The sequence below is a fragment of the Rhinoraja longicauda genome, chromosome 5 (assembly GCF_053455715.1).
Source record: "Rhinoraja longicauda isolate Sanriku21f chromosome 5, sRhiLon1.1, whole genome shotgun sequence".
NCBI lineage: Eukaryota > Metazoa > Chordata > Chondrichthyes > Rajiformes > Arhynchobatidae > Rhinoraja > Rhinoraja longicauda.
This window is the reverse complement of record NC_135957.1, coordinates 25,049,285-25,063,547: the sequence shown is the minus strand read 5'-3', so window position 1 is coordinate 25,063,547 and position 14,263 is coordinate 25,049,285. Positions and strand designations below refer to the sequence as shown.

The 14,263-nt window shown below is 41.1% G+C and overlaps 1 protein-coding gene across 1 annotated transcript in view; it reads left to right on the top strand.

The window, feature by feature from the left end:
* pcnx2 (pecanex 2) overlaps nucleotides 1–14,263 on the top strand; it is a 113,921-nt gene that overhangs the window by 30,072 nt on the left and 69,586 nt on the right. The window contains exons 13-14 of the mRNA XM_078400031.1: nucleotides 6,446–6,587; nucleotides 9,266–9,443. Coding sequence (XP_078256157.1) covers nucleotides 6,446–6,587; nucleotides 9,266–9,443 — 320 coding nt within the window. The remainder of the gene's footprint in view (nucleotides 1–6,445; nucleotides 6,588–9,265; nucleotides 9,444–14,263) is intronic.

Below are 14,263 nucleotides of genomic sequence, written 5' to 3'. Positions count from 1 at the left end.
GATTTTTTTAGATTTAGAGATACAGCGCGGAAACAGGCCCTTCGGCCCACCAGGTCCGCGCCGTCCAGCGATCCCCGCACATTAACACTATCCTACACACACTAGGAACAATTTTTTTTAAACATTTGCCCAGCCAATTAACCTACATACCTGTACGTCTTTGGAGTGTGGGAGGAAACCGAAGATCTCGGAGAAAACCCACGCAGGTCACGGGGAGAACGTACAAACTCCGTACAGACGGCGCCCGTAGTCAGTATCGAACCTGAGTCTCCGGCGCTGCATTCGCTGTAAGGCAGCAATTCTACCGCTGCGCCACCGTGCCGCCAGATGTGAAGGTGAATTATTATGAAATTATTGCAGGAAGGAGTAGAGGGTCCTGGTCCTTCAAACAGTCCTTCCAGGTGAGACAGAGGTTCACGTGCACTTCCTCTAACATCTACTGCATCCCGTGTTCCCAATATGGGTTCATGTACATCAGCGAGACCAAACGTAAACTCGGCGAACATTTCACTGAACGCCTGAGTAGTCGTATGAATGTTGAATTCTCAAAATTTAGGTAACTTATACAAACACTCCCCTCCCCTCTGCCCCATCTCACCTTCCTCCATTAAAGGTTGGTTAACCAGTTCCACAGTTCGCAATGATGTGCCCCTCTTGGGATAGCACAATCCCTTGCCAACAATTGGCCTATCAGGGAACCACCCTGCCTGAGGTCATCTGTTGGTCGCCCTGATTTGTCCTGGTCTTTTTTTGCTTCAAATTCCTCAACCCCTCCTCCTTCCACCCACCCACAATCAGTCTGAAGTAGGGTCCCGATGCGAAGTGTCTCCCATCCATTTTCTACAGAGATGCTGCCTGACCTGCTGAGTTACTCCAGCACTTTGTGTGTATCTTTTGTACAATGGCTGATGTTATGATTTGTCAACAAAACAAAGTTGTGTTAAATGGGCAAACAGTTGTTATACCAAGTGTGTTAAGAAAACATATTTATAAGAGTTTCACACCGAATGTTCTGGTATTGTGAGCTTGAAGGCAGTGGGTAAAAATCATGTTTATTGGTTTGGATTAGACAGAGATCTAGAAGAGCTAGTGGACAAATGTTCAGTCTGTCAGAATTGCTGAAACAAACTTGCAAAGACAGAGATGGAAATGGCCAAGAATTGTCCCAAAGAGAACAGAATAATAATTACAAGAGGATTAATAACTTCTTAATACTCATTGATAGTCACTTGTAATGACCGAGGTGGGAGATATTGTGTCACACGCTGTCAACAAATTGAGATCAAGTTTTGGTTTTTCAGAAGACCTAATCTTGAATAATGAACTTCAGATTTGTTCATTCTATTTGAACACATAATGAAATAAGACAGTATTAAACACGTGCTTATTTCACGTGTCATCCCATGTCAAATGGTGCAGAGGAGAGATCAGTGAGAATTGCAAAAGAATCCGTGAAGTAATGAGCATCACAGATTTAATAATGAAACATCCATGAGCAAATTGTCTGCTGACCTGTAGAATAACACCACAACAGGGTAGATTCCTAATGTGCAGAAGACTTTGAACATGATTGAGCTTAGTTCAATCAAATCTAGAAGTGAATGTGGAGGAGAAGCAACTGAGGCAGAAATGAAATTATGTTTTGAGCTCTGGAGAGAAATAATTCAATCAACACGATAGAGTTCATCTATTAACACCACCTTGTAGTGGGTCTGGACGCGGTCAGAATCAGGCAAGACGCCAGGTAAGTATTAACAGTAATTTAATCCAGAAACAGAACATCCACTCTCTTCAGTCCAATGCACGAGTTCTCTCTCTAGCCCCTTCAGGCAAACCCAGTAGCACTAGTCCCTCCCCCAGCCCTGTCCAACCCGCGCTGAGGGGGATGATCCAGAGGGTGGCCTAATCCCCGGGTACCGCCACAACCTGACATTTGATGTTGGAATGATAGTTGAATTGTGTGGTACAAAGATATTTCTTGTGATACAAGAAAATAATCAAACTGGCTGCCGTTTTTCAGGGGAATTCAGGTGAAAGTTGACTTTGATCACCCACTTGGCACTTATGGCTGAGGATGACTGCAAATGCTTCTGCTTTTCTTTAATATTTTGGGCCTTATTTTTTTGAAGCTGGGGTGTTATTGGAGCCTCCTCCTATTAGCACAATTCACAATTAGTTATGGCAGGAATAAAAAACTTTGATCTGATCTGTTGATTATGGAATTACTTAACTCCATCTATTGCATCATGTTCTGCTGCTTACTGGGCCTATCTTGTAGCTTTTACAGGTCGCTTAATTCTGCTCCTGGCCTGTCCCTCTGCACTGCTCATTGAACCAGGCTTGAAAACCTGCTTGGCAGTAATGTCAGAGTTAAGGATACATCAGCCCATGTGGTTCAGACTATGTGTACGTATTTCAGCCATTGTCAGCAGTCCTCGGTGATGTCCATTGTTGAGTTGCCAGATCTGTCCTGAGTTGATCCCATTTTCCAAAGGATGGAGGCTGTTCTAGGTGTGAAGATAGTTTTTTGCTTCCATGCATACTGTGCTGTTATGTAAGGATGCATTTGTGAAAAGTATCTGTCAATGACCGGTATACACATTTGGTTGTTCAGTATTGATTGATGTCTGTAAGCAAAGGAATCTAAACGAAGGAAGATGTGTAAATCAGATTGAGTCGGCGTATTGATTGAGATGTTGATCAAAAAGGATGAACCTCAGATCACTATAGAAAGGTGGCAAGCTGTTATGTGAGCTGGCATATTCACTTTGCCTTATTCAATCATTTCCGTTCAACTGCTATAAGATGAATTGCAGGAATGGATAAATGACGCTGTGAAAGAGACGGGCGGTTGAATTAGTGAGCTTGTGACCTCCCCTCTCAGATTTCTTGGAAGGAGTTGATTGGCCTGAGTGCATCCATTATCTTTAAATACTGAAGCACTGTAGTTAATAATTAATAAATGGATAAATGTTTTACCTTTTAATTTGTTATTTGATAAGGCTCGTTGTCTGTCGACAAAGCTCTTGCCAATTTAACCCGATCCCTCGTGTGTGATTTTACTAAAATGCAAGCTATTAATTGACCCAGATGATATTGCAGATAAATAGTCTTGGCTGCCTCCATGATTTATATAGGCTAACAGATATAGGTGTTAACAATTACCATCCTTATTTTCAAGTCATTTTGTGGCTTTGCACTCTCTACCTTTATAATCTCCTCCAGCATGACATTCCTCTTTGTGGTCCTCCAAATCTGCTCTCATCAATGATTTTAATCAGCTCCATCATTAGCTGGTTTATTTTCACCTCACAGGGCCATGAACTCCAGGTCTCTCCCCCCCCCCCCCCCCCCCCCCCCAAGCCACACTGGTTCTCAACCTGTCTCCTCTTAAAATATATTCCTCATGACCCACTGCTTTGACAAAGCTTTTTGATCAGCATCCCAATTAATTCCCCGCATGGGTTTGTATCGTGTTTTGTTTTAAAATACTCCTATTAAAATCGTGTAACTTAAAATGCACCACATGAATATGCTATTGAAAAATTGCTTTGAAAATACATTTTCCCAAAACAATACTCTTTTTGTGCATATTTAGATACAGTGTGAAACAAAAAATGGTTATTTCCTCAATTTGTTTGTGTAATTCATGAACATTTCTGTGTGCTACAAATGAAAGTAATCATTGAGAGTCATGTGTGAAAGTGATGTGACAGGGGCTTGTGGATTGCTGCGGTTATAACTGTATATCGTTACATTGGGATTACTTAAAGTGGAGCTTAATTTGCTTGAGCAGCAAAACAGTAATAGCGAATTAAAACCTTCATGCCTTGTAACTGCGCTGAATGCGAAATGGAGCTTGGTGTAAAGTAAAACATCACCTGGAGCTAAAAACATGATTGTAATTGAATTGAGCTCTTTGGTTCTGAGAAGATATGCTAAAAAGGTTTTGAAGTAGACAACAAATTAATTTGTTGATTTGATATTGCATTTACAACAGGAATATATTGAAAATTGTTTATGGGGCAATATTCATTAGAAATAAAACTCGCTATGCTCTAGTCATTCAGTAGTTTTGTTTAGATTAGAGACACAGTGTGGAAACGGGCCTTTCGGCCCACCGAGCCCGCACTGACCTCCGATCACCATACACTAGTTCTAGCCTACACACCAGGGACAAACTACAGGAGCCAATTAACTTACAAACCAGCATGTCTTTGGAATGTAGGAGGAAAGTGGAGCAACTGGAAAAAACCCATGCGGTTACAGGGAGAACATACAAACTCTGTACAGACAGCACCCGTACTCAGGATTAAACCCGGATCTCTGGTGCTGTAAAGCAGCAACTTTACCGCTACACCACTGTGCCACCTAAGATTCCTCCCATTAATGTTAATTCTTACTTTACACCGTCCAAAATGGCTGCCAATTGCTGGTCCCATGCGAACACAAAATATAGTGATAGGGGTAAGTTGATATAGGACCTCAATAAGACCTTTGACAATGTCCCATGTTGGAAAATGGTCCAAAGGTTAAACCAGGGCAGGTTGATCCCAATTTGGATCCCAAGTGGGTTTGATTATAGGAGGTAGAGTGTATTGGTTGAGGATTATTTTTATTATTTGAAGCCTGTGACTAGTGCTGTGCCAAAGGGATGGGAGCTTTCTGGCACCTAAATTAATGGTTTGGGTACAAATGTAGGAGATATAATTTGTGACTTTGCAGATGACACAAAAATAAATGTGAAGGGCAGTTTTAGGCTAGAGGACTATGTTGATTACTTGGTAAGATGAGCAGAACAATGGGATGTATTTAATCTTGATAAGTGTGAGGTAATTCACTTTGGGAGGACTAGTTGGATAGGATACACAAGATGAATGAAAAGGGAGTATTGAGGAACAGAGAGACTTTGCACAAGTCCAATGGTCCTTGAAGGTGGCAGCACAGGCAGATAAGGTAGTGAAGAACATAATGAGAGGCTGTCTTCATGAGGCATGACAAAGGATAAAGGAACAGGTTTCATTGTTTAGGCCACAGCTTGAATATTGTGTGTCATTCTGCAAGTATATTGCCATTGAGCAAGTATATGGCCTCCTCCATTGACAGAGTGAAGCCAGTGCAAACTGGAAGTACCACATCTCGTATTCCACTTGGGTAGCTTACAACCCAATGGTATGAACATAAAATTCTCCAATTTTAGGTAACTGCATAACTCCTTCCCCTTGTCCTTTCTACCCCCATAGAATCTCTCCCCCCCCCCCCGTACCCCACCTGGATTTACACCTATTTCTCCCTTCCCCTTCCATCTACATTCCTTCCTCTAGCTTCACAATACACATATCGTTTTGTCTCACATCTTCTGTCTTTTCGTCTCTGCCTATTAAATATTGAATTGCCAAGATATAGTAGGAGAAAGTGCTGTTAAGAATGGTCATCCCAGAGCACTTCACTCCCAGTTAAGCACTTTTTCAAGCATTGCCACTGATAGATGGAAAGAAAATTGGCTGCTTTTAGTGCACAGGATGTTCTCCAAGCAGCAAGCTGGAAAAAATCACAAATGATCTGTTTTTCGGTAGGAAAACTATTGATCTTGATACCAGGGGAAATTCCTCTGCTGCTTTTAAAGTAAAGTCATGGAACATTAAACCCCTCATCTGAGGGGAAGTCGTGAACCAGTTTGACATCTCAACTGAGAAATAGCACTTCCAAGAAGAGATTTTCAAAACTTTGTGAACTGGTTAAAGCAATCTAGGTAAATTGAGAGGATAATCTGGCCTGAGTTTGAACACAAGCACCATGGACAAGAGGGAAGAGTTCTGATCTTAGATACCGTGCATAATCCACCTATCAAATCTGAATTTCATTTGAAATCAAATTCTTCCTCATTGCCTGGTGAAACTTCAGGGTTTAGGTTTATTATTGTCACGTGTAACCGAAGTACAGTGAAATCTTTAGCTTTGCATGCTATCCAATCAGATCAGTTAATACTATACATAAATACAATCAAGCTAAACTCAGGTACGATAGGTAGAGCAAAGGGGAAGACACAGAGTGCAGAATATAGTTCACAGCATTGTAGTGCACCAGTTCCATAGACAAAGTCCAATGTCCACACTGTAGTAGAGGTTGATTGGGAAATAGGGAACCCACCCTTAGCATAAGAGCGATCACTTCAAGAGACAGATAAAAGCAGGCAAGCAGTGCCAAATTGTTGAATGCACCAAGTTTAACAGAAAAGGGAAGCAATTGCAGCACAGGTATCCAGATGCTCATAATTAGTCTCTTCATTTATGTCATCATCAAGAATCCTTGAAATTATTCATACTCTTTTCCACCATTCAATTTGATTACCTCTGATCTATATCTTAATTCCATCCACTCACTTCTGTGCTGTGGCTAATTATAGTCTCTTGATTCTGTAATGAATCCATATCTTATGTTCCAGATGCAGCCCAGTTGATGTGGTTTGAGCGGGTATACGTCTGGCTCCTGTGTTTGGAGAAGTATGCTATTTACCCAGCTGTGGTACTCAATGCACTCACCAATGATGCTTTCTCCCTCAGCAGTCGCAAGAAGCTGGGCATACAGTAAGCAGCATACATGCTTATATTACACACATTGTATTTTGTATTAATCACCTTTAGCAATTTCATCTCTGCCTTTGTTGATGGTCATAATTAATCTGTTTCAATAAAGGTTAAATTATGCACTGATCAGTCAAAACATTATGACCACTTACAGGTGAAGTGAATAGCATTGGTTATCTTGTTACAATGGCACCTGTCAAGGGCTGGGATATATTAGGCAGCAAGTGAACAGTCAGTTCTTGAAGTTGATGTGTTGGATGCAGGAGAAATGGGCAGGAGTAAAGACCTGAGCGACTTTGACAAGGGCCAAATCAATCAACTGAAAACTGGCAAGGCTGCAATATTCCACCTAAAGTCCTTAAAGTAGATATAGACTCATCAATAGACATGCTCAACGGCTTATTTGGGAGAATTTGGGAGGAGGAAAAGACACCCACAGAATGGGCAAAGGGATACATTGTGAAACTGCCAAAAAAAGGTGACCTAACAAAATGTAACAACTACCGAGGGATCACCCTACTTTCTGTACCCAGTAAAACCTGGTCATCCTCAACTGGCCATCTCAACCTGGTCATCCTCAACTTTCTTCAGGAAGCTGTGGACGAGAAGCTACGGGACCAGCAAGCAGGATTCAGGAAGGATCGCTCATGCACAGACCACATAGCAACACAACGCATCATCATTGAACAGTCTATTGAATGGAACACGTTCCTGTACATCAACTTCATCGACTTTGAGAAAGCGTTTGACAGCCTAGACAAGGCAACACTATGGCGCCTAATGGACCACTATGGAATTCCCACCAAGATCATAAACTTAATCAAGAACTCGTATAATGGAACCTCATGCAAAGTTATGCATGCAGGCCAGCTCTTCCAGAGCTTTAGTGTCAAGACAGGCGTCAAGCAGGGATGTCTACTGTCACCATTCCTGTTCCTCCTGGCAATTGACTGGATCATGATGGAAACGAAGGGAAAATAAATGGAATTCAGTGGACGATGTGGGAACAGCTAGATGACCTTGACTTTGTAGATGACATAGCTCTCCTTTCACACACACAGATACAAATGCAGGAGAAGACGGACAGACTCTTACAAGCTGCAACAAAACTTGGTCTTACACCCAATACAGCAAAGACACAGGTGATGAAGATCCACTCAAAAACCAGCAACCCTATCCTCATGTACAGCACTGCCCTGGAGGGGGTAGAAACATTCACATACCTAGGCAGTGTTGTGGACACCACCGGAGGGGCAGATGCAGACATAAAAAGCAGAATCAATAAGGCTAGGGTGGTGTTTAACATGCTCAGGAAGATCTGGAGCTCAAAATACATCTCAATCAACACCAAAATACTCATCTTTAATTCAAATATGAAGCAGATAATGCTGTATGGATCAGAGACATGGAAAACAACAAAACACACAACAAACAGGCTGCAAACATTCATTAACACCTGCCTCAGGAGAATATTAAACATCTGGAAGAGAGACAAAGTAAGCAATGTGGACCTGTGGAAAGGAACAGGCCAGGATCCCATTGACTTACAAATTCGAAAGAGAAAATGGAGTTGGATTGGACACACCCTCAGAAAACCTGCCACAAACATCACCCGGCAAGCCCTGAAATGGAACCCAAAAAGGAAAAGAGGTCGCCCCAGGAACAGCTGGAGAAGAGGTGTCCAGGCAGAAATGTCTGGGAGTGGGCTCAACTGGGAAGATCTCGAAAGAACCGCCAACAGAGTGAGATGGAGGACATTTGTCAATGGCCTATGCTCCCTAGAGGAGCAAAGGGCTTAAGAAGAAGAAGAGAAATTGTTATGGCCAGACAACTGGGTCAGAACATCTCTGAAACGGCAAGGCTTGTGGGGTGCTCCCAGTCAGCAGTGGTGAGTACTACCGACAGTGGTCCGAGGAGGGACATACCACAAACCGGCGACAGGGTGTTGGACGCCCAAGGCTCATCGATGTGCGAGGGCAACAAAGGCTGTCCCGTCTGGTCCAAACCGATTGAAGGTCTACTGTGGCACAAGTCACAGAAAATGTTAATGGTGGTCACAGGAGGAATGTGTCACAATACACAGTGTATCGCACCCTGCTGCATATGGGGCTGCACACGGAGTACCAACAGCATATTAGGCAGGTGGTCATAATGTTTTGGCTCATCAGGTCATAATGTTGATGAGCCTTACAGGACTCATTACTCTGGTGTTCTCAAGTTCTGGAACAGAGTGAGAATATGTCAAAGGGAAATATGTCCTATCATAAAATCCTTTAACCTCCATATTTTATAGGCAGCATGTTCGAAATAAATCATTGTGCACAGTCTAATGACTTTTTCCATGATGAGTTTTTGTGCCTATAATTATGATGACATTTGGCAGTAAAAAAACAACCATTTACTGCACTCTCTGCATCAAAGGTGTGTGCAGATTACTGGGAATAGCAAGACAGTGTGCTTACTGGTATTGGGTTTAAATCAATAACTTCAGCCACAATTGAAAAAGTAGGAATTTATAAAAGAAACACGAGCAATCTGACTTCAAAATAGCAGTTGAATCATTCTGTTCCAATTACCTGCTTACAATTGAACCCACCTCACCTCTGCACTGCAACCTAAGGGGGAGTGACCAGCATAATCTGTATTAATACTCTGCATTGTTGTACTTTTTTTTGCAGTTGCGATGTTTTAATGATGACTGTGGCCAGTATGAAACTGTTGCGTTCCTCCTTCTGTAACCCAACGTACCAATACGTTACTCTGAGTTTTACAGTCCTCTTCTTCCAGTTTGACTTCAGGAGTGCCTCTGAGACATTTTTGCTGGATTTCTTCTTGATGTCCATCCTATTCAGCAAGGCAAGTGATTGAATAAATAATGTGCGTTAATGAATACCCATGTTTGTATGTATGTTTGTTATATTGCAAAATCACTCTTGGTGGTGAGGGAATGTGATGGTGAATGGTACTTGTGGGACATGATGACAATTTGTTTTTGCACTGGGATATCATGCCAGTAATCCTTGTGGGTAATGGTGAATAGTCCATGTGGGGTAAGATGATGATTAGTCTATGAGGGGAATAATGTTGAATAGCTCATGCGATGCAAAATTATGGTGCATAATCAGTGTGAGGTATATTGTATTTAACAGATAGGTTGTCAAATAGAGTTCTCGTTATCCCAATGCAACATTTTTGAAGTGAAATAATCGCAATTGACACCGTTTCTTTTTAGCTCGTTGATTTACAGTTTGTTGATTCCCATTCCATTTCACATCGTACACAGGCCACCTGAAAGGGAAAGGTACGGAGACTCGGAGTGATTATTTGGTGTCATTAAGCTAGCATTGCGAAATCTTCATTTTTTTGATTGAGAGGTGTTTACAAATCTGAATTCAATGTCAATCAGGAGATTTTTAGAGTCTAAACATCAGGCGTTATATGGTTGCTTTCATCTTTTGCCACTTAACATGGTCTCACTTGGCTAAGTGAAAGTCAGGTGTGGTTTCAAAGTGTTGAGTAATCAGCAAAGCGAACACAGGGAATAAATAACAAGCACCAAAAATACTTTTCACGCAGTGTAAACTCTATGTTTTTCTACAGGAAAGTCTTGAGCTTAGCGTTAGGTATATGCAGCATATTTTTGAGGCCTCTTTGTTGGTAGTTAAAGTACACAGAAATTTGACTCAATGTACTACAGAATTCAAGAAACCCATCTTGAGGCAACTGTTTCCATTTAACCTGCAATTAGCAACTGACCCTACCGTTGTTAAGAAAAGCTAATTTAAAGTTAATATCGCAATAGCTACTGTGCAGGATCCGTGTTTAATTTCAATTCAAGTAATTGGAGCCCATAATCCAATTAATCCTTCAGGGCAGTACTTGATGGTTGAGACTTTCAGATCAGACGTTAAAGAAAGACCCCAGCCTAACCATCATAAAATACATTTATTTTTAAAGTAGGGTAGTTCTCCTTGATGTTTCTGAAAAAAAGCCTAACCTTCACCTCACAAGAAGATGAAACGGATGCACTTGAATGTCAGGGTTGTTAAGGATGGAAACCCTGGAAAGCCCTGATTGGTAAAGAGGAGTCATGAAAGCTGACTGCAACAGAACCTTCCTCCCATGCATATGCTTTGGACACATTCTTTACATAACCTACACTCTGTTTTCTCAGAAAGCCAAGCACAAGGTATGACAACACTGGCACTTGCCAGGTTATATTATCATCCAAATAAGTGACTCTTATTTGGATGAGAGTCCCAATATCTGGGCCTGGGGAGGTCTCAAAGACAATGAACTGGTCTTACCTAATTGACTCGTATATATCCATCATCTTGGTACCAAAACAATGATGGTGAAGTGTGAGTTTTGCTTTTAACAAAGTCTAACTAGGATTCTAAGCAGTAAGATTTTAAATCCTCTTTCCTGCTCCAAAGCTAAGCCAGGTCCTGGAGTATATGAAGTATACGAGAGAAGAGTGTGTGGGTTGTGAAAAGTGTGAATCACAGGTTAATGTTCAGATTTTCCTCCCTTGTGTGCAAATCAAGATTTCCCAAATTACCTCTCGTCCCTTGGCTCAAGTGAAGTGTAACAGCCAGAGAGAAGGGATAAAATCTGCTGTTTTCACACAGTGACTAGTCTCCTCATGTCCCTGAGTTATTCAGCAGGGGGCACTTGTTGGTTGTGTTATGATTTTACTGCTCACTTTTAAACCGTGGAGAATTCCTCCACTAACTTGGAGAGAAGGAATTTGAAGACAGGGTTTTACCTTGGCACAAACACTGAGACAGTAGCAAGAAACTGGCATTATGAGTTCCATTTCTTTCATTCCATCTTTACTGTTTGTGCTTTTTCACTCCTCTCTGATATTCAGTTTGTCAACTATTCCATGGTCTCAATGGGACTCCAGCCACAATCGTGCTCTGTGCTAATGTGCTAAGAGTTTTAGAGAATCGTTCCCTCTCTCAAGGGACAGGATAATTTCATTGTGACTTCATAGATCTGTAAATCCTACTGCCTTAGAAGGAATAGAACTGATTAAAACAAAAATATACAATTCATTCATCTTATTTGCAGAGCTTAACCACATTAAGCCTTATTTGGTGAGGTCATATCTCTTAGGAAAGCCTTAACAGATTAGTTTTCTACCTGCATAAGCAAGCAGGCTAAGGTGACTTATTGGAGAATTTAATAGTATTCCTGGAATTTATAGGATAGGCAAGGAGAAGGTGTTTTCACCTGTGTGCATAAATCCAAAAGGGAATCCAGGAGAAATGTTTTTCACCTTCGAGAAGTGAAAATATAAAACCTGTTGCCATGGAGTGTAGTTGAAGCGAATTGTGTAAATGTGCTGAAAGGGGCCCTGGGGATGTGCATGTAAAGAGTGAGGATTAAAAGGATTGATAAATGTTTTGGATCAAATAGCATGGAAGGATGTGCACACATGCTAGATTTGTCTATTTAGGCTAAATGGCCTGTTTCTGTGCTGCAATTTTTTTTGTTTAGATTACAGGCAGTAAATCACTCTGAGCACACAGCAGTAGAATAAGCCCCCAAAGAATCCTTTGTTTCTACATAGTGACTGTGGCATACTGATACCCAGCACTGGGAGCTCAGCTCAAACAGCAGCCATGCAACATAAAAACCTTCATTTGATTATTGGTAGTTCGGCTGCTCTTCCTTCTGTACAGTGTGGTATAGTTACTAAACAATAAGTCTTGGTATTTTTTCAGCACAATGATTGACAAGTTCGGAATGAGCACACACTGATTTTTATCTTGTGTCCCAGTGCTTGCAGTGGGTGCTAGTGGGGTTTCAAGACTGAGCAATGCATTTTTGTCAAGAGATCTGAAAGAAAAATGGCAAAATGTATTTGTAATGCATTTACAAATGATGTAATTGAATAGCCAAACAAGCTTTAAGATCTGAATGTTTCAGTTTTTTTCAATACACAAGAAACGGGCACAGTGCCCCATTGCCTTGTATCACTGTTGAAGATATTTAAAGGATACTTTGGAACAGTTAGATCCCACAGACTGAAAATGCAGCCTCATCATGTTAAGTGTCACAGTGATCAGTATAAACCAGCACTAAATCTCGCAAGGCTTTTATTTTTAGCTTAATTGCTATCTCTAGTTGGATAGAAGTACAAAGATATGAAGGCTGACCTGATATAATTAAAGCATGATTAAAACATCTGCACCCACTTTCAAAATTAAAGTCAGACTTGAGAAGCATGCTGAGCTTTTAGGTTTGGATTTTGGTGATTGTTCATGAACACATCCACTTTAAAAACCTTTTGTTTAAGGAGAATGTGAAGGTATTTTTGCAAACATTTCTTTGGCAGCAGCAGTGACTCATATTCATGTGTTATTGAAACTAATTAGCAGTTATTAAATTACTGAGATGTATGGGGTTGGGGGAAAACGCTTTCAGTTGCTATGGAAACCATATGGTACTGGCTTCTGAAAACTCTTAATTAAAGGTTAATTTGTAGATGATAGCTCTGCAGATTAGTGCTGTGACAGAACTCATTGTGTGAACTCCCACTCCCGAATATCAAGTGGGAAGAGAAACACAGTGGATTATTTTTATTTTTATTGCTTATTTTTCCGTTGTGTCCCCCCCAAACTTCCTAATAAATCCTCAACAGACATGGAATAGGCATCCCATGCTTTTGTGGGAGAGAGAAGCTGGTACGAAATGTTCTGCATTCCCAGCCTTGCCACATTTTGCTTTTGCAGACTTTCTGAGGAGCATTTGCGTTCCAGTGCCTGCCTGCAGGGAGCTGTGAACACAGACATCTGGTTGCCGTGACAAGCAAATGATAGTGAAATGCACGTACACCAATGTTCTCATGTGACTGGTGATGGGGTGTGGGAGTTGACAGGAAAAAGGGTGAGAGTTGCAGATATATATATTTTTAGGAAAGCTGAAAGGAAAGCTATTAGCAAAACAATGAGAAATGAATGACAAAATAAAAGCTGCAGATAAATAAAATGATATGTTTCAGAGCTTTAACAAATATAAAGCTGTTTTCATAAACAGTGAATTAATTTTTCGCACTTCCTGTCTTAACCTGCACATTTGACTCAAAAGTCCCATCTTCAAATCCTGAATTGGTTTCGGTGCTAATGGAGCAGAAAACTGCCTGCACCAAAGCAGAATCAATAATTCACTCAATGAATATACCTGACACAAAATTAACCATCGAGCGCATATAGATGTGAACTCACTGTGAGATATTCAGTATGCACCATTTAATTTATTGCATGAATAACAGTTTGCTCAATTTGCTGGAGTGTCAAACATAACACTTATCCCATGATTGCACAGGAGCAAACAAGTCCTGCTCATAATCAATCCTCCGCTGAACAGCTCTCATGCTCAGCTTTTCTTCTGGTGACGAAGAGCTGTATGCACATTATTTCCTACATCTGAAGATATGCATAAAATTTACATACACAGAAAAACGCTACTCTGCCGAATTGCTATATGCTGGTGCTTTCTCAAGATTGTTCCTCCAGACATTTATCTAGCACCCCTTATGTACATTTTAGATGTTTGTTTTAGCAGTATCATGTCACAGAGTTCCATAGACTCGCCCCTCACTGAGCAGTTCATCATGAATTCACTATGTGAATTCACTTAGTGACTCGCTTACATTTGTGCCCACA